Below are 19991 nucleotides of genomic sequence, written 5' to 3' on the forward strand. Positions count from 1 at the left end.
CGTTCCGAGATCGCGATGACGCCTCAAGCTTAAGCCTGGATCGCGATAACGTCTTCGGAACGACCTGGTTCGCGACAATGTTTCGTTTAGAAGTCCGCGTTCGTATAGCGTTTTCCTCGGCTAACTAACTCGACTGCGAATTCGATCGCTTGAGATTGACTGTGTCCTTCGCCTGACCGACCTCGAATGCCTCCTTCGACTTACTGCTCGACTGCATCGCGGCAGCCGTGACCCCCGCTACCGCTTTTGCGAAAACACAAATCATTCTATTGGTGGATCTTAGATCCGCCCGCCGATTCGCTCGTGTTCGGCCGTGACTGCTAATATTGGTTGAAAGGAGAAGACGATAGCGGAAGCCACGATTCGAAGATCCCAGGCGCCGAAGACGCCTGAAGTTATGCCGCCCGGCGGCTAGACAGATATATATGTATGTGCGGGTACGTGTGCGTGCGTGGGTCTGCGCCGCGGATCTTTTATTGTGTATTTATTTTTTGTATGGCCTACGTCGTGCACGACATTCGCTAGTTGCTACGCAACAGCCGTCATACACAAACCAACGTAAAGTGTATGTTTAGTATAAACGGGTTAAATCATGATTGCATTATTTGATAAAACATGTACTGGGTATTTTATCAGTCGAAATATTTGCATTTTACTTTGCATATTAGAGATTAAATCAGTGTATAAACAGCTTTAATGTGCATTGAGTGCGCACCAGTTCTGGCAGTGAAAAACGCTATAAGAGGATATATCTTATTTTTTCTTGCATAGATAAACAGAATGTTATCGGAAAGTCATCTAAGCATTTTGAGAAGAATCTTCGGAAAGATGAACGTAGAAACTAATTGTTGCAATTAAGAAGAAAGAAGCACGAGCAAGTATTTGCGCAGAAGAGAAATCTCGGTGGTTTTTCTTCGTCACCTGTTCTTATCTACATCATACCTGACGCTAGCTTTCAGGAAGTTATTGAAAAATGAAAGATGATAAAGAGAAGTTAGACGCTAGAAAAGTATTATTTATAATCTATACATATATATAGATATATATGAATATACATAGTTTATATGCATTATATACATTAATTTTGTACAGTGTAAATCGAAACTATTTGTAAACTGCGAATTTAATTCTATTCTCTAACTCTTACTCTATATATGTATTATATTGCTTATAGATTCGTTTTCACTATATATAAACATACTATTTTCTAATGCACTTCAATGTAACGTAAAGCTCCAGTTCGAGTTCCTAGCTGTAAGTAAGCTATATTTTAAGAAACTTGTGCAGATAATTTGTAAGAATAGTCCTTGCTAAGAAGTGGAATATAGACCTGAGATACATATAGTACTTATTTATTGTAAAAGACATGGACATTAGGATCTATATGAAAATTGTATGAAATAATAAGGTTCTTAAAAAAATGACGTTTTGTTACTTCAAATAAATCTATAAATTTTACAGTAAAACACTTTCCACAAGTGAGAAACGGAAGCATATATATGTTACGGGCAATTTGATAAATTGGGCATTATGCATAATGGCCGGGCAATATGCATAATTCCCAATTTGTTCGGTCAAAATGATTAATAGAGAAGAATTAATCAAATTGCCCGGCCATTATGCATATTTCCCAATGCTAAATGGTCATTTTGATAAATCACCTTATTTGAGTTGATTTTCCTGGCAATCTTAAGCCCCTTGCACAATAGACGATAGCGATAGCGATAGCGACAGCGACAATGTTGCCAACAAAGGTATAACCTACATAGGTTAGATGACGCGCTTTAAAAGTATTTAACTGTTTAAAGCGCGTCACTAAAACCTACATAGGTTAGATGACGCGCTTTAAAAGTATTTAACTGTTTAAAGCGCGTCATCTAACCTATGTAGGTTAGTACAAGTTTAGCGACAGAATAGTTGCTTTTTTCGAAGTCATCGGAAAATTTTTTCCACCGGAAGAGAATACAACCGACAATGAGTAATAATTAATCCGTATTTGATAAATAAAAAAACCAAATATCCGAGTTTAGTGTTTTTTTCTCATTTTCTTAACGATATCTTAAATTCTAACGACCACCAAATTTTATCAACAGTTTTGGATTCGAGGGGCAAAAATACACAGAATTTACCTCTTTTCAATTGATTTCTTGTTGGGACCCTAATTGTAGACATTTACCGAAAGTTGAAATTATAGACAGACTGCCATTCTTTTTAGAAAGATATTTTAATATGTTAATCACATTTCCCACTTGTTTGTGGGCATTATGCATAATGACCGGTCAGTTTGATTAATTTGAACATTTTTGCTTTTATTATTCAAATGTCCCGAAAGAAGCGGGAATTATGCATATTGCCCGGCCATTATGCATAATGACCGAATTAATCAAATTGCCCGTAACATATACATTTAAGAAGTAGGTTTTTTTTTTCAAGAGAATTCTACTAGGAAACGTATATTCACGTATGAATACGAGAATTCTTTTCAATTTTATATAAATTCAATCAGGTTGAAGCTTTATATTCTTATAAAATAACATATACTTTTAATGATCACATAAATAATCTTTATTTATAAAAATACAACTTATTTAAATTTTAGTTCTTTAAACGCAAACATAATGCGCGTATCATGAAACATTGTATCATGTTTTTAAGTGATCACATTTAGGTATCTATGATTTACTTTATTCTATCATTTTTTTAGCACATATGGTAAGTTTGACATTTATTTTATACGTACTTTGACAACTAGGCGTCTTGAATGAAGAGTTCATGGGAAGAAAATGATAAATTCATAATTAATCCATTTTAAATACAATTTTATGTTTAAAGTAGAATTATAAACTTATATTTCTTCAAATGCTTTGAAATATAGATATATCAGAATGCAATAATGCAATCATGATTTAACCTGTTTATACTAAACATACACTTTACGTTGGTTTGTGTATGACGGCTTTAATGTGCACTGAATGCGCACCAGCTCGAAAAACGCTATTAGAAATCAAAGAAAGTTCTGCTTAAAACATTAGCATATAGAATTCTACATTAATTACCTTAATCTCACTCGGTCTCTCGTTCAAACGATGGCTTGGCGCAAAAAGACAGGAAATACCACCGCATGTTTCATGTTTCTTGATCTTTTCGCGATTTTCTGCCGATGTTAAGGCCCGTATTCATAGCCAGTTTTATAGATGTTAGCCTTACATTTATATAAATAAACCTTAAGTCGTAAGCAAATAAACCAATCTTCGATTACTGCAAATGCGGCTTTTAACGTGAGATAATTTTTCGGTTTTTTTTCGTTTTTAAGACTAATAATAAACCAACAAACGCTAAAATTAGACCAACAATCATCAGCAAACGATTACGCATCGATTAGGCTTTTTTTAAATTAAAAATAAAATTTTTCCGGCTAACTTAAGGCTAATTTTTCTTTTTTAATTTAAAAAAAAATTAAGAACCAACAAACGTTGTAATTAGGCCAACAATCACCAACAAACGACCAACAAATGATTAAAAAAAAAAAAATTAATAAAGTCGCAGTTGACCGGCTAAGTTACGGGAGGTGGCTGTCTCTCTCAATCGTTCGCATAATTCCCCATTAATGGCGGACGGTGTCCTAACTCTTACTAGAGGAACTCTAGCCTAGCAAAAGCGTCCCAAGAAAATCGCCGTCATTGCGCCTCTCATCCTCATCCTTCTCTCTGACAGCGGCGATGCAAAGGCATATCTCACCTCTGACCTAAGCAATTCGCTCAACGTGCGCGGACCAGTTCGGACGTGTTTTGTCCGGCAAGAAAATTTTTTTAAGTATTGCGACTGTTACTGTCTGCATTGATCCCCACTCAGACTCAGTGATTTCCTTTTAGACTTTGTCACGCTAACGTGTACCAGACTTTGTTAAACAAATAGTGGAAAATGCTGGCCATATTGACCTCGTATTAGAGGCAGGAGCCAATACAAATATAAGAAGAAGAAGACCTCTGACCTAAGATCAAAGTGTAATATTTAGATATGATAAACTCAAATTTGAATTTTTATTGTAGAAGCTTGGAAAAGGTGTATATAATAAATCTTTATTAAAACAAATATACATACAATTCTATTAATTTCAATATGTACGCTTGATACGTCATTGAGAAATCATTTCGTGTAGGCAATTCGATATAATTTAAACATCTATCCAGTTAAGAAATAATCTCATAACTATTGATCTCTGAGTTGCAACAACAATCGCAATAATTCATTAATTATTTGCTTCTAACTTATATAATTTTGCCTGCAGTAGAACAAAAATTAAGTTAATCGGAATCAATGCTAACTGTTGTTGGTGCAATCAATCTATATATATATATATATTATAGAAATATTTTATATACAAAATTACAATGCTGATTCCGCACTGTTAAAGGACAAGGCCTTGGTAAGAAAGCCCATCGGAGTCTGGCGATTCCATCCTATTTCTTAAATGTTCTAACGTATTTGCTAAATGTTTCTGTATTTGATCAGTTTCTTCACTCGCTTCCAGATTGGGAAGTTCCTCTCTAATTTTCGCAATTACTTGATTCAGTATTTGCACGGTTACCTGAAACAAATATCAATTTCAAAATGGCAACTCAAAAAGGATAAGTTAATATGCTACTCTCTGATCTTACAGCTGTGTTTCCTTTTTCGTAAAAGTAAATGTAATGATTCAGCAGTTCCACATACAGTTGCACTTGCACAGATGTATCCATGCACTGGCTCGCTATTCTAATACCTTTCTTCAAGCAGTCCAGTACTTTACCGCCTTCTTGCATCTGAAAATTGTATTACAATTCTTGTACAATTTATTATACTTTGGTTTATCTCATATAATCAGGGCTAGATTTATGCGTACCTCTTTCCCGCCCGTAGCCAAAGATTTTCCAGACCAAAATATGTGCGAACAAGTGGCGACTCCTCTACATTGATCTGGTTTTCTCAACAATTTGCTGGCATATAAAGCGCACTGATTGCGTACGGGCTCGGCGTTTTCCTCGCCAAAGCAACTCATTTGCTCGAATGTGGCGATGATCAAGGTGATTGCTGCGAGCTGTGCCTTCGAATCGCTTATTTCATCCTCATATATCGAGAACGCTTGACTCATGAATTCGTAAGCAACCATTTCGAAATTATCAAAACGGATTTCGCCGATTGCTATCGCGCCTTGCAGAAATAGTCTTAATGGTAGTTCGGCTAATTCAGCCTTCATCAGCGCTGTGATAGTTGTGTGACAGAACTGAAAAATTTTTTGACACTTCTTCTGCCACATGTCATCCTGGAAAAAAAGGAAGGGACATCAGTTTTATCATTATTCTGATGATCTCATCTCACTAAGGAATACAAACTACAAACCTGATCTTTCAGTGCTTTGTATGTAAAAGCCAATTGATAACTTTGAAAAACTATGGGAGGTAGAGTAAATTTTATTCTTTTGTTACCGCCAGCACTGAAATGCTTCCTCGCAGCGCTTAGTATCATATATTGCTGGTCTGGCGTTTCTGATTTAAAATGATGTATTAGTCTTCCAAGCAATCCCTGTTCCTCAGCAAAATCTTCAGGATCTTCTTCTATATTAGGTTGATCTGATTGATCTTGGACCAAGGAAGATACCATGAAGAGCACTGCGTCTACTTGCTCTTGCGTCGGTATCAATGTTTCGTTCTCCAAGATATTAGTTATTATATATATAGCCAATGATTTCCTGCCTTCATAATCGAAATATTCCAAAAGGGGCGCATAGTGTTCAAGCTTGAGTACAGTTAATATATTCTTATAATTATCTACGGGAATTTTCATTAATCTAACTAGTTCTCTTGAAACGGCACTATTATACTCCAATCTGGAAGGTAGACGTTTAATATACAGTATATAGCGGAATTTAATTAAATAACATGTCTAATAAATCATACTCACTTATCAACATTTTGTTTCTGGAATATTTGGACTGTTGTAAGCAAAACTTTATCCACGTAATCCACTCGATCAGGATAACATTTATGTGCTAAGTTTATGAGAGCAACCTGAAGGGACACAATATCTTCGGGAGGCATATCTTGTCTCGTCTACAAAAAAGATTTTTATACAAATATATATGTGAATTAAGTATGCTTTAATTAAAGTATAACGTAATATGTTTTGCGACTATTCTCAGACTTAAACTAATAGGTAAGAAATTTTCTGGTTTTAAATCATGGTATTATCAAACATTGTGCAGTATCTAATAATCATTGAATAGCCATTCTAACATAATCAGCAATGAAATTTATTCTAATTAATCAATACCTGTATAATGGTTGCAATTTGGTCACTAAATACATCAAACAGTTTAACGTCTTGTGGAATTCCTGGCACTTGGTTAGGACTTCCCGGTCCTCCTACGCCGTCGGATCGTTGACTAAAGGCTGCAAGTCGATCGATCAGCGATATAATTATATTTTTAACGTTTACTCCATTTTGCAATTCCGCACAGGACTTTAGAAATGCGTTTAACGTTTGTAAATGAAATTCATCCGGAAAGACCTAAATATTTAAAAGAAGACATAAATTTTTTGATCGTTATTTTTAAAATAAAACATTTATGTTATAAATAGATTTACTTGAATTATACACTCCATAAGATATTCCTGTGCTATTGCGTCCCTACAACTAACCACTTGTTCCAAAATTCCTGGCAATACAAGCTGAAAGCAGATTGATAAAATCTGGTTAAAAAATAAAGGGATTATGATTAAAAATAAAAAGATTAAAGTGTACCTTCTTATATTTATCCAATGTTACAGATTCCAGTTGACTAAGTCGTACAAGATTCGTTCCGACTAGAATTCGAAGCTCTTCTCTTTCCCTTTCTCTTCTTTCTTTATCCCTACTGTGACCTTGATGTTGCATACGTACCCATAATTTATTCATTTCCGCAAAATTCATTAGAACAAAATCTATGCTGTCACGAACCTAAAAATGAAATTACAAGAACAATAGTGTGCAGAAGGAAAATTTCATGGTTTACGAAATACATACAGTCCCATCTTCATCGTCGCCTTCAGAAACATCTGGCAAGATATTCCTTGTGCATTGTAACAAATAATTCCTTAAGAATAGACCACGCAGTGGATGTTGCACGCCCCTACACATTTCCACAAGATCTCTTAGAAGATCTCTTTTCAAGCCAGGCGTTGTCTTGATATAGACCAGACCAACAGTGATAAGTAAGTATCTGGAATATTAATCAGAATATCTCATTTTCCAATGAGAAAATAACAATGTAAAATTACAAGGCAGATACATACAGTCTAGGCACAATATTACCAACATATTGGACCAATTCATAAAGATCCGTAACTTTTCTCCCTTTTTGAAATTCATCCAACAAATAAAGTTCCAAGTGCCGTAACTCATCTGTGATTGCCATATCTAATAATAACTGTTATAAGGAATATTTACAATTATCAAACATCAAAGCCGGATACTCATATTGAATATTATAGTTCGAGCTCTGTCATTAAATAATTAATAAGGATACATAATTCATAATAGCTTTTTGGACTCAGAAGGGAGGTTCTGAGTTCTCCTAACATGGTAGAGGCATGTTTTAGCGCGTCCATTAGCTTGGATTTGTCCAGACAGTGTTTCATCTGAAAAGCCTGGACTTTCACTATGCCGATTGCGTCTTCCAGCAGCTTCTCCTGCTCCTCCATTCCCGTTATGGCAGGTGTCATTGGCTGCGAGAAAAATAAAGATACCTACCAGGAACACCAGGTAGTACCCATGCTAGGTAAGCCATCCAACTCAAGCATGCACTACAGACGCGATGAAAATATATTGCGGAAACAAGGACGACCAATCTATTCGTAAAAGTAGGGACACTGACAGCAAAGCAAAAAACATAACTCTTCAAACATAACGCCACACGATACATGTATTTGTCTGCAACTGACTGTAGCATAAGAATTTGTTTATTAAATCATTAAAACTTGACGACTTATTAAGAAATAATTGTTTTGATCGGAACAAACATCAAGTTACGTCGTAAATAGACTATGGAGTAAGATTAAAGTACAATAATAAGACACATATATTTTCTTCGTGACTTATATAAGCGTTGACCGCTTTGTACAGAAACTAAAAAATTAAGCATTCAGTCCTATATTATTGAAAATATCGACGAAACAATTCTCAAACATGTTTGCGACAGATAACCTGTACACAACGTTAGGCTAATTCCCCGCGAGATGATTAACACCACATGGATCGAATCTAAACGGATACTACTTATCCTTGCAAGCGAAATTGCGAAACATGCCTCTGAAAATTCTATGGTTCTTACCATCTTCTTGGGAAGAAGTATACAATTATTCGTCGCGCACACGTCTCGGGGACTCTGGTTGACAAGACACCAGATACGCCCGACTCCGCCAGAGTTCCATGGAATGGAATTCCTAATCAGACATCAGACAGATAAATCGCTCACCGGCTGATCGAACGTATCCCGACTCCCGTTGCATTGCTTTTCTGCAGTCACGCGTTTATAAAACGCAATTAAACATTTTTTAAACTGGAAATGCAACGAAATAAAAGCAGAATTTAAACACGTAAAATTCAATAAATATATCAATTAATATATTGAGACAAACATGTAAAAAAAGAGAAACAAAAAAACTTGGCAATAATAAACTAGAAATAATTTTTATAAATTATTAAACAATTTATTTTTAACTTTAAATTATGAAAAGAATTTTATATTATAAAATTTTATAATTTAATTTTTTTAATAAAAATTATATATATTTATACGTATATAAAATAAAATGGAGTAAGAAAGGAAGAGGTGTGGTATTATAACGAATATGCAACCAGACTTTTGTACAAATATATTTATTGTAACCCAATGTACGCAGGGCTATGTCTGATTATCCAAAGAGTGTGGATTTGTAGGAGTCTGCTCCTAGTGAATAATAAACCTTTCTGTGAATCAATGCCAACACACAAAAGCGAGGCAATTGTAAAGTGTAAAATATTATTTAACCTTCAGTGATCTCATATATATATCCAACTCGTCTTCAGACTCGTTTTGATCATTGCACTCATTACACGGAACAACGGTTTCAGGGGCTTCAGAATCAAAATACTTTTCTTCTTCATCTTGATTTCGTAATTCTACATTATCATAAACTTCATTGTCATCTACAGTGCTGAAAACAAATAATAAAAGTATATAATAAAGTAACTGTTGTATTTAAATTTCTGAGAGAGAAATATCATAGCTTTCCATTACTTTTATAGTTGTTATCAGAAATTGTAAAACAATACATATGGTATAAATATCCTTTAATTTGAATTTATTTCAAAAATTATTCTACGCAAAATAAATATACCTTTATAGGGCCATTTTAATTTCTATCTTTTATATTTGTGTATTAAGAGATATACGTATATTATTATTTAATCATATAAATTTATTATAAAAATATTGTGTTGATAATCAATTAATTAAATTTATATTAAAATGTTCTAAAAGGGTCTATAAATATTTTTAGATTTTTTATATTATATTTATTGATTAGTAACATATACCTATAATCAAAATCTCTATCTTTACCATCCAGGAAACTCTGATACATGTTTGTAACAAATTCTTGCCTAAGTAACTTTATCTCTTGGTTTGATATTTTACTGCTACGTAATTTCTTGTCTCTATCCTTATTCTTATCTTTTACTTCATCTAAATCTTCGCCCCATTGGTGACGATTCGGTTTATCAAAGTCTGTCTCGGATACAATGCTGGTTCTGCTATTATCGTCGTCATCGTCATCTGAATCATTCTCCTCTCGTACTTCGTCCTCCTCCTTCTGTTGAGATTTCAAGCGTTTTTGTAATTTGTCCCTCTCGACAGTTTCCATAAGTATATCCACATAATTTGCACTTTGCGTATCAATGGTATCTCTGGCTTTCTTCTCTTCCTCCGTCAAATATTGCCCTACTAAGTGTTCATACAACAATGGATTTCTCTTCATCATTTCACATTCGCTAAAGTAGTCTCCCTTCTCTATCAACGTCCTTAAAGCTTCGTATCTTCTGTTTCTGACATCGATATGTCGTGTAGAATTATCGAAATATCTCTGCAACCTGTTCACATGATAGACCGTCTCGTAATCCTGACTTTTGCTGAAATACACCAAGTGCTCCACCTTCAAATAATGTCCAAATTTTGATAGAAACAAGCAGTGGCTCTTTTCCAACAACTTCCCAGCTATGGCACGCTTCTCCTCAAACGTCAACTCGGGTTCTCCTTTCTGCTGGCTCTTGAAAATCGCTTTGCTGTTAGCCACATGGTCCAGAAGCTCGTTCTTGAGATCATCTTTCTCCACGTCTGACATAGGAAAGTCCATGCTTTGTTTACTTTCGCTGTTCTTATTCTCACTCAACGGAGGATCTCCTCTCGCTCCTAAAGTCATGTTTTCCTGCCGATTGCTTGATTCTTCGACTTTATTCATCAGAAAGTCAAGTCAAGAGTGACAAATGGAACAAATTGCTATTTGTGTACGCTGACGTATCACTGCTTTGTGTTGATTGTTGCAGGTTGCAGTTAGTATAAGATTAACCTAGGACGCACACGAGGGATACGTCTCTCTTCGTATCGCATCTATTTCCTGCGGGATTACATTTGTGTTGCGTATTATTGTTGTTACTGGTGATAAATAAGATAAATGAGATAAAATAAGCGCGATTTGCCGTACGTGCGCTTAATTTATCCAGAATGTTTTGCAAAAACTCGCCGGACAGTCGTCACCCAAGGCTGCGTCGCTGTGAGTCATTACCAAAGGAAACATAACCTGCGAGAGCGATCGCCGATGTGAAACTGTGAAAACGCAATAACAAAATATTTATGCAAGCGGGAAGGAAACGATAAATACTGCGGGGTTTATTGGTGTCGCGCGTTTCAATATATATGGGAATTCGTCGGCCGGCAGGTACGTTCTCTGAATACGCTGATCGACGTTGTTTACTAATGTTGTAATAAGCCTCTTATCTGTTCTTATAATTGATTATCAATCAAGTAAATCGCCCATGGTATCGTCTTACGGTTTGTCATATCACGGATTTAATATGCCGTGATATATATTTATTAGTTGACTAACGAAACACTGTCTTATCAAATAAGACAGAAGTGATATAAAAGTTTAAAAATTGTAATAATCTCTTTAAATAAAATAACAAATAATGTTTTATTATATCTATTTTATTGCCATATACTTTTTGCTGTTCGATATATTTTGAAGAAATTTTTCCTCACAATTTTAAAAATATATGCCTGTAACAATAGCAATACCATAGTCCTGTGTTTATATGTCACTTATATATTTCGGTATAATTTTGGTTCACAATGCTCCATAATATTTGTTTAACCTATTAAAGATAAAGATTTCTTTGTCATGAGTTAATTTTAATTACTAATATTGTAGCATGGCGGAGAATTGGTTGGATGTGGAAAGATGGAAGTGGAACTGGACCGAGTTATGTGGACATCGTGGAGGCATTAATCCTTTGAATCCTGAAACGCAAGACTTAAGTGTATGTTTTCAGCAGCTTTGTCTTCAGGTAATGTAATAAAATTTCATCTCACATTAAATATGAAAAACAATAAATTAACGCAATTGGCTCATCAAGTTTATTTCTCAATTTTCAGATACCAGTATTAGCTCTCATAGCTATAATTTCTGCGTACCATTGTGGAAAAAGAAATACATCTTCGTCTCGACAACAGCAGCATGCTTATCATGCTATAAACCTAAGGATCTTAATTACAATATGTCTTGTGATATTGCCTATCATAAGGGCATATATTATTCTGACTAATACTGTTATACCTTTGGTTCATGACGAAGTGCAAGACTACAGCACACCAGTTCCAAAGAGACTGGACACTTCCATTCACAGGAACATAAATTCGTCATTAGAGAATGAAACGGATGTTATAAGCAGGATACGTGATGGATTAAATCACACTCTTAGATTTGTTAAATCAGTTTTGTCACCAGAAGACAGCGTTAAGGATATTACTACGACTCCTGCTGCATTGTATACCAATAATTATGAGTCGGATATTACCGATAAATTTACTTCTGCTAAACCAGTGGATTATCTCGTAGCAGGAACCGAAGGTTTAGCATGGGTTGTGCATCTTTGTTTTATCTTAAGCTTGAGACGTGGACGCAATCCTAACCCACGAGGACCAGTATTAATAAGAGCGTTAATATTTCTTTTGATCGTTATTTCTGTGCTATTATTACGCAGCCACTTCAATAATAAGCCCAAAGACGATGTTTTGCCAAATTTATCATTGGGATTTAGTATCACCATAGTCACTCTTCTGATATTGTATGCCGTAACATTGATACCTGGTCCTAGTAGGCCAGAACGGATGAGAGCTTCATTCCGAAATGCTACAGTAAGTCACTATCATATAATTATCTTGTGTTTTCGTCAATCCGCGTTTCTGATTATCCGAAAATACTCGGGTTGCAAAATACTTACTTAATTGCCTACGATATCTAAAAGTATTGAATTATCAAATACGCAGAGATATCACGGATCAGTGAGTGAATGTGTTTGTAGGTAGGAGAACGCACTGCATTACTGAGTAGTCCCACTTCTTCATACGTACAATTTCCAGAAGAACAGGATCCGAGCTACCTTGGCTTAGCTATGGAAGATACAACTATTATTTCTAAACTTCTATTCCATTGGGTAACGCCGTTAATGGAAAAAGGCGTGAAGGGGCTATTAAATCATTCCGACGATTTATTTGATTTACCCGATCAGATCAGTACTAATACAGTCAGTCATAAAATGGAGCAACGTTTACATAACATGGTAAACGAGAAAGCATAACGATCCGCAGTTTATTCATGATGAATCTCTTTTGAAATATTTTGATTACATGTGATAGTCGTTTCGTTAATTCTCGTAATAATAATACTAATGTTGCAGCCGAACACTTTGAATAATGGAATCGAAAATAACTCAGAAATACCGCTTCATTCAAACGTAAAAGTAGTTACAAGGAAAGTGACACTGCTCTACTTGCTGCATCAATGTTTTGGCTGGGAATTTTATGCGGTTGGAATACTGAAGTTTGTCGCAGATTGCAGCTTGTTTATGGGACCAATATTATTAAATAAATTGATAGGTTTTATTGAAGATAAAAAAGAGCCAATTTCACATGGATATCTATATGCATTGCTTATAATATTAAGTGCTATAATTGGTACAAAATCGAACTTTCTGAAATTTCTTAAATATTTGCTATACTTGAATTACGATAATAATGTTTTTAATAATGTTTTAGGTGCCTTTTGTAATACTCACTTTACATTTTGGATGTCTCTTGTGGGTTTGAAATTTCGTTCTGCAATTATTACTTTAGTCTATCAAAAAACATTGCATTCTTCTAATACTGATTTAAATCAAAATTTTAATTTTGGTGAAATCATTAATTTTATGAGCACTGACAGCGATAGATTGGTCAATAGCTGTCCTAGTTTTCATACATTTTGGAGTATACCCTTACAGGTAATTATGTATGGTGTGATACATATTACGATGGTATGATGATATGAATATGAATGTTTTCTCCTTTTATATATAAGGAGAAAATGTATTGTTCTAATTTTGAATGAACTTATTGTCGTTTCTTAAAAAAGGAAGAAACTAAAAATGTTTATATTTTCAGTTATTCGTGACACTGTATCTTTTGCATAAGCAAATTGGAGTTTCGTTTTTAGCCGGTGTTGCGTTTTCAATAATACTAATACCAATTAATAAAATAATAGCAAATAAAATTGGCAAGCTCAGTACTAAACTAATGGAATATAAAGACCAAAGAGTGAGGCTTATGGGAGAGATATTGCGTGGGATAACTACAATTAAAGTTAATGTATGGGAGGAGCATTTCTTACGAAATATCTTCAGTTAGTATGCGCTTAAATAAATTTTAAGAAAATTTCTTGTTTTTTAGCATCTTTATCTAAATATCTCTTCTTTTTTATGTAGAAATAAGAGAGAATGAAGTGAAATATTTACGAGGTAGAAAATATTTAGATGCACTTTGTGTTTATTTTTGGGCGACTACACCTGTCGTTATTGCAATATTAACGTTTGCAACGTATGTATTGGTCGGAAATGAGTTAGATGCCAAAACGGTTTTTACCAGCATGGCATTGTTGAACATGTTAATAGGACCTTTAAATGCGTTTCCATGGGTCTTAAACGGCCTTACAGAAGCATGGGTATCGCTTAAGAGAATTCAAAGAATGCTGGATGTATGTATATTGAAATTATAATATAGCATAAAGTACAACGCACTATTACATTTGGAGATATTCAATTTCTATTTTATTAATTTAGTTACCAGATATGGATGCGTCATTGTATTATACAGATATTACGCCTGATGTTGATTTATTGTTACAAAATGTGACGTTGACTGTGAACCGTCCAAGAAATAACGATATTGCTATAAATGCAAGTCCGAAGATTACGAGCACTCCATCTTCAAGTACTGACATTAAAAAAAGCGTTACCTTCGAAGACGATGATGTTTTCGCTTTACATAATATCAATTTATCTATACGAAAGGTAAGAGTAAATTTTATTTAAGTTTTTTTTTTCAAATATAAGACATAAATGTTTTATATTAACACATATTTTGCACAGGGACAATTGATTGGTATTATGGGCAAGGTTGGAAGCGGAAAAACTTTACTGTTAGATGGTATCTTAGCAGAAATTACAAAAACTAGTGGAATAATAGCGGTTAACGATGATCACAAAGGTTTCGGATACGTGAAACAAAATCCTTGGCTACAACGTGGTACAATTCGAGATAATATTCTGTTCGGGAAACCATATGATCATAACAAATACAAGTAAGTGTTAAACATCGCGAAATTAATGTCGATGATAAATTTTTTTATATGTCACATATAATTTGATATTTATGATTACAGGAACATTCTGAATGCTTGCGCACTCACGTCCGATTTGAATTCACTGCCTAACAAAGACTTAACAGCTGTTGGCGAAGCCGGGAATACGTTAAGCGGCGGCCAAAAGACAAGAATTTCCCTGGCTCGCGCTATATACGCAGATAAAGATATTTACTTATTAGACGATATATTAGCGACATTGGATGTCAAAGTTGCCAGACACGTTTTCCAGCATGTAATTCTGGGCTTGTTACGAAATAAAACTAGAATACTGTGCACGCATCAGACTCAATATTTGGTTCACGCAGATTTAGTTATCGAGATGTCGAAAGGAAAAATTGTCAATCAAGGAAAACCGAGCGACATATTGCCCGACTTGGAAGATTATCTTTTGTCGTCAGATTCCATCGACTACGACATGGACACCGACACTATAAGGGCGCTACCAAATGAATTTAATCAATCGGGAAAAAATGAGATCGAACCATTACTTGACAAGGAAACGACCGAGAAAGGGACGGTACATTTCTCGGTGTACATGTGTTACATCAATGCTATAGGGCGATACTTGGCGATCTCGATATTTCTCTCTATGATTCTGATGCAAAGCTCGAAAAACATTACGGATTTGTGGCTGTCGTATTGGGTGACGCACATTAACGCTACAACGACTAATTCAACCGACACGTCCGGACTTGGAAAATTGCAACTCTATTACGATAATTACAGTTACCACGATACGAAATATTATTTAATAGTTTACAGCCTGCTAGCTGTATTCAATTCTATTTTCACTTTAATTAGAGCTTTCATCTTCGCCTATGGTGGGATACAAGCAGCCGTAACAATGCACAAGCAACTTGTAAAGATAGTTATGCGGGTGAATATATGAGTTGGAGATATAAAATAATTGTTGCGTATTTCGATTAAGAATTATTGTAAAAATATTGTTTCAGGCAAAAACAATATTTTTCGACATTCAACCAATTGGTAGGATCATAAATAGATTCTCGTCTGATACATATACAATCGATGACTCTTTGCCTTTTATTACTAACATTTTGCTGGCACATCTATTTGGCTTGGTTGCTACCATTATAGTTACAGCTTATGGATTACCATGGATCTTCCTCATATTAGCACCCATTATACCCGTCTATCATTGGATACAAAATCATTATAGGTATTATTGTAAATTTGTACAAATATATAAATATAATAATTGGTATTTGTTAAAATTTATATTTCCAAACTATTTTCCAGATTAACATCGAGGGAGGTAAAACGATTATCCAGTATCACGTTGTCTCCCTTGTACGCCCATTTCAATGAAACTTTGAGTGGCCTGACGAGTATCAGAGCCTTTCGCACTGTACCTCGCTTCAAACAGGAAAACGAATTGCTACTAGAAGCCAGCCAGAAAACGCAATTCGCCTCCATAGCTGCCGGTCAATGGCTTGCATTGAGATTACAATTTATCGGTGTCGCCCTTCTAGCCGGAGTCAGCATTATGGCAGTTTTGCAACATCAATATAACATAGCTGATCCTGGTTTGCTCGGTTTAGCGATCACATATGCATTGTCTGTAACGGGATTGTTATCTGGGGTAGTAAACTCCTTTACTGAGACTGAGAGAGAAATGATTGCGGTGGAACGAGTCAAACAGTATTTAGATAACGTGCCGACTGAGAATAAAATTGGCGCTAATCCACCTTACGCGTGGCCTAGTCAGGGTGTAGTAGAGTTCAGAGAAGTCGTTTTGAAGTACAGGTAATAACTTTGAACTTTTGATTAAGAGTAATACATGCTCATGATTTTTGGGAAACATTACTTATTACATTTGCAGAGATCATTTGGTGCCATCGTTGAAGGAAGTAACGTTTGTCACGCGACCAGCGGAGAAAATAGGCGTTGTTGGTCGAACTGGTGCTGGAAAGAGTTCATTACTAGCTTCTTTATTCAGACTGACAGAAATAAGTTCTGGAAGTATATTAATTGATAACGTGAATATTCAAACGTTGTCATTGAAAGCGTTAAGGTAATATTTAATAAACTTGCAAATAATGATCATTACATGTTAATTGTAAAAAAAAATCCATTCTAGATCCCGTTTAGCTATTATACCTCAAAACCCGTTTCTTTTCTCCGGTACTATTCGAGAGAACGTGGATCCGTTGAATCAGTACACCGACATGCACATATACAAAGCCCTCGAGAAGTGCAAAGTACATTCTTTAGTTTATCGATTGGGTGGATTAGGCGCAACCTTGGACGAAGGTGGCAGTAATCTCAGCGCCGGTCAGAGACAATTGTTCTGCTTAGTGAGGGCTGTGCTACATAACGCTAAGGTACTTTTTATCTATAACGTCGTTTGAGAAAGCTGATCATTCGCGTATTAATAACCTTGATACGTATTTATCGCCCAGATCGTCTGCATTGATGAGGCTACCGCGAATGTAGATCAAGAGACGGACAAATTTATTCAAGCGACGATAAAGTCTTCCTTCCAAAGTGCGACAGTTATTACCATTGCCCATAGAATAAGGACGATTATGCATTGTGATAGGTATTCCAACTTTCAGATTTAAGCATTTGTTTAATCAATAATTTGCAGACACGAAAGACATCAGTTTTGTAATATAATTATCGCTAGTTTTGGCCTAAAAATCTATTTCTCTTTTCTGTTCAGAATTCTAGTGATGGGGGACGGTGAAGTGTTGGAATTCGACGAGCCAAATTTATTGATTCAGAATGCCGATTCCTACTTTTACCAGCTGGCCAGTCAAGAATTTTCGGATCAAGAGTGATTAATAAGCATATGAAGCAATTTGATTGTACATATGTAATGAGTGCGTCTAGTATTATACATGGTGATTATATACATATAATGCATTGTATGCATGATAGAATGTTTCCAGAGAGACGAATTATTTTCCTATGAATATAACAGGATTAAGTTTTTTTTTTAAATAAACTAAGAGAGTGAGTGACATCTACAAAAGCGAACATTTTTATTTATGAAATATTTAATACATATTAATATTATGACTATTACTTCTATATTTTATATACAACAAATAAACGTCCAGTAAGTAAAAAAATTGAACGTTTTGATCAATCCTTTATAATTTATACAATTTATACATTCAGAGGATAGTCCTTCGCCCAAAATTTCATTAAAACTTTTAGGAATATTGATTTCTCAGGGATTTGTGTGTAGCTGCTACAATTAAAGAAATATTTGAATTACATTGCTTTGCAATAAATGTATTACTCCGAGTCGTACTCCGAGATTCAGTTTATCTGAGGAACGCGCGCGACCGGCGCGATTTATATCGTAATTAGAAATGCCCGCAGTTAAGGGCAAACGTTTTACAATAGTGTTTCGCGGAGTTAATTAAAGCTCGGTAGCGCGTGTGCACGTCTTGCGAGCCACGTTCGTGTCTGTGTGTCTGTATTTGCGCGAGCTCGAGGAGCGGCGCAATGTATCCCGATGATATCCGGTATTCAGCCATTCGACGTTTCCGCGCGTTTACAAGGCGGCGAAAACTAATGAGCTATAGTACCGGCTAATTTGCTCCCCGTTTTTTTTAATTGCCCGACGTTTAGCAGGATATACACCCCGCTATGTCGGCACGTCGACGAAAACGAGACGTCTCGCGCATTCACGTCGTGCCGACTGAATTACGAGAATGCGAGAGAGGTATGGGCTGCTTGGGTCGGGAAACAAGCGCGATTCACGGCGCTAATGACGTCGTTCATTTTACACGATCGGTCGGCCTTATTCCGCGGCTTTCCGCGATGCAAAGAACTCCTCGAATAAGCTAAACTCCGCTTGCTGCCGCGGTCAACAACTATTCTCAATAAAGAGAATTTTATCGGAAGAATGAATTAACTCCGGAAGTTTGGTATAAATCACGTTTTCAGATTTTCAGATTTTATCGGCAAAATTAAAGTAAATTACTTCGGCAGTATTCGGAAAATTATATATGATATTTTGCGTTACATATTTAATAGCCATTTAAAATTAATTTTAGTTTAATTGGTCTCTTTAGTTCGTTAATATTGAAAATACATTTCCATAATTGTTCTGTTATATGTATGTGGGAACATTTATTTTTTGTTTATTTTATTTTCATTAAAATCCGAAAATTCGCGGAAAAATGTCTTGTGCAAAAGTTAGCTTTTCGCTGCGTATTTTATGAACTGTCGCGGATATCGGCGCATGATATAACTCGAAGATAAGCCTTGCTTTTAAACCAAAATTGCCTGTGCTTTGCGGCGGGAGCTCACGTGTCTCAAAGGGAACTCCACGACTGATGACAAGTAAAAAGGAGAAAAAAGATAACACGGCATGATAGAACCGTTAGATTTTCCCTTTAGCTTTGTACTATGTTATCTGAAAGTATTCGTGGCAGGAATACTTTTACAACATTCCAGCTCGTGATAGAAAGTATCAGCGATTCACGTACGTGGTAAAATCAAATTTCTCCCGTCCTTTATTGTACGCTTCTAAAATTCTTTTATGTTACTAATACGATACATGTATTTCAAGATCTTAAAATTTTCATATTAAATGATTTATTCGGTGTCACAATAATTGAATCATGAAATTATCGATTCATCTGTATTATCTAAAAAAATTTAGATTTCCTCAATTAACGTCATAATGTATTTAATTTTTTGCTGAGAATCACACATAAATGCAAGAAGAACAACTATTTCACAAGCTCTATGAACCCAGATAGCACAGTGACGGCAAATGACGTTTCTAACGTCATTAAGACGGAATTAATACGTCATTTGACGCCACTGTGCTATCTGGGAAGTGGACAAACTATAATTCGAGTAAACGTCCTCCAAAGGTTGATTCATTAACAAATTACGCCGGCTTCGTGAAATATTTGAAATCTCATCTTGGATGCGGAGGCTTGTCGTATCACGGATGGCATGCAGGTCCTTTGCCCTTACACGCCTCTCGGC

The 19991-nt window shown here is 35.4% G+C and overlaps 3 protein-coding genes across 6 annotated transcripts; 1 reads left to right on the plus strand and 2 right to left on the minus strand.

Annotated features, from left to right (window-relative positions):
- Nucleotides 1-4058: 4058 nt before the first annotated feature.
- On the minus strand, nucleotides 4059-8513 carry LOC139775109 (vacuolar protein sorting-associated protein 35-like). Of its 2 annotated transcripts, none has more exons than XM_071710858.1 (12): nucleotides 8348-8513; nucleotides 7544-7763; nucleotides 7311-7434; nucleotides 7042-7237; nucleotides 6781-6975; nucleotides 6624-6707; nucleotides 6310-6546; nucleotides 5941-6089; nucleotides 5380-5866; nucleotides 4883-5302; nucleotides 4659-4802; nucleotides 4059-4588 (listed from the first exon to the last, which is right to left on the minus strand). In XM_071710858.1, exons 1-12 carry the CDS (start codon nucleotides 8348-8350, stop codon nucleotides 4409-4411), a joined length of 2439 nt encoding a protein of 812 aa, XP_071566959.1. In that variant the 5' UTR covers nucleotides 8351-8513; the 3' UTR covers nucleotides 4059-4408. The 2 variants fall into 2 exon arrangements, with proteins under 2 accessions (XP_071566959.1, XP_071566960.1); XM_071710859.1 differs by having other exon boundaries at nucleotides 7544-7742; nucleotides 8348-8512.
- A 366-nt stretch (nucleotides 8514-8879) lies between these two features.
- On the minus strand, nucleotides 8880-10514 carry LOC139775110 (coiled-coil domain-containing protein 97-like). Its single transcript, XM_071710860.1, has 3 exons — nucleotides 9595-10514; nucleotides 9047-9212; nucleotides 8880-8965 (listed from the first exon to the last, which is right to left on the minus strand). Exons 1-3 carry the CDS (start codon nucleotides 10512-10514, stop codon nucleotides 8921-8923), a joined length of 1131 nt encoding a protein of 376 aa, XP_071566961.1. The 3' UTR covers nucleotides 8880-8920.
- Nucleotides 10515-10849: 335 nt separating this feature from the next.
- Nucleotides 10850-18109, plus strand: LOC139775108 (ATP-binding cassette sub-family C member 10). Of its 3 annotated transcripts, XM_071710857.1 has the most exons (17): nucleotides 10850-10991; nucleotides 11484-11619; nucleotides 11708-12469; nucleotides 12637-12894; nucleotides 13012-13288; nucleotides 13370-13593; nucleotides 13754-13991; nucleotides 14074-14342; nucleotides 14428-14658; nucleotides 14737-14948; nucleotides 15030-15888; nucleotides 15965-16191; nucleotides 16272-16778; nucleotides 16855-17046; nucleotides 17113-17356; nucleotides 17435-17574; nucleotides 17698-18109. In XM_071710857.1, the coding sequence occupies exons 2-17, from the start codon at nucleotides 11485-11487 to the stop codon at nucleotides 17813-17815; spliced, it is 4893 nt and encodes a 1630-aa protein (XP_071566958.1). In that variant the 5' UTR covers nucleotides 10850-10991; nucleotide 11484; the 3' UTR covers nucleotides 17816-18109. The 3 variants fall into 3 exon arrangements, with proteins under 3 accessions (XP_071566958.1, XP_071566956.1, XP_071566957.1); XM_071710855.1 differs by having other exon boundaries at nucleotides 13012-13593; XM_071710856.1 differs by lacking the exon at nucleotides 10850-10991 and adding an exon at nucleotides 11074-11210 and having other exon boundaries at nucleotides 13012-13593.
- The last annotated feature ends 1882 nt before the right edge of the window (nucleotides 18110-19991 follow it).

Source organism: Temnothorax nylanderi, unplaced genomic scaffold, assembly GCF_030848795.1.
Source record: "Temnothorax nylanderi isolate EJ_2023f unplaced genomic scaffold, tnyl_v1.0 TNYL_tig0092_pilon, whole genome shotgun sequence".
In the NCBI taxonomy this organism is placed as follows: Eukaryota; Metazoa; Arthropoda; class Insecta; order Hymenoptera; family Formicidae; genus Temnothorax; species Temnothorax nylanderi.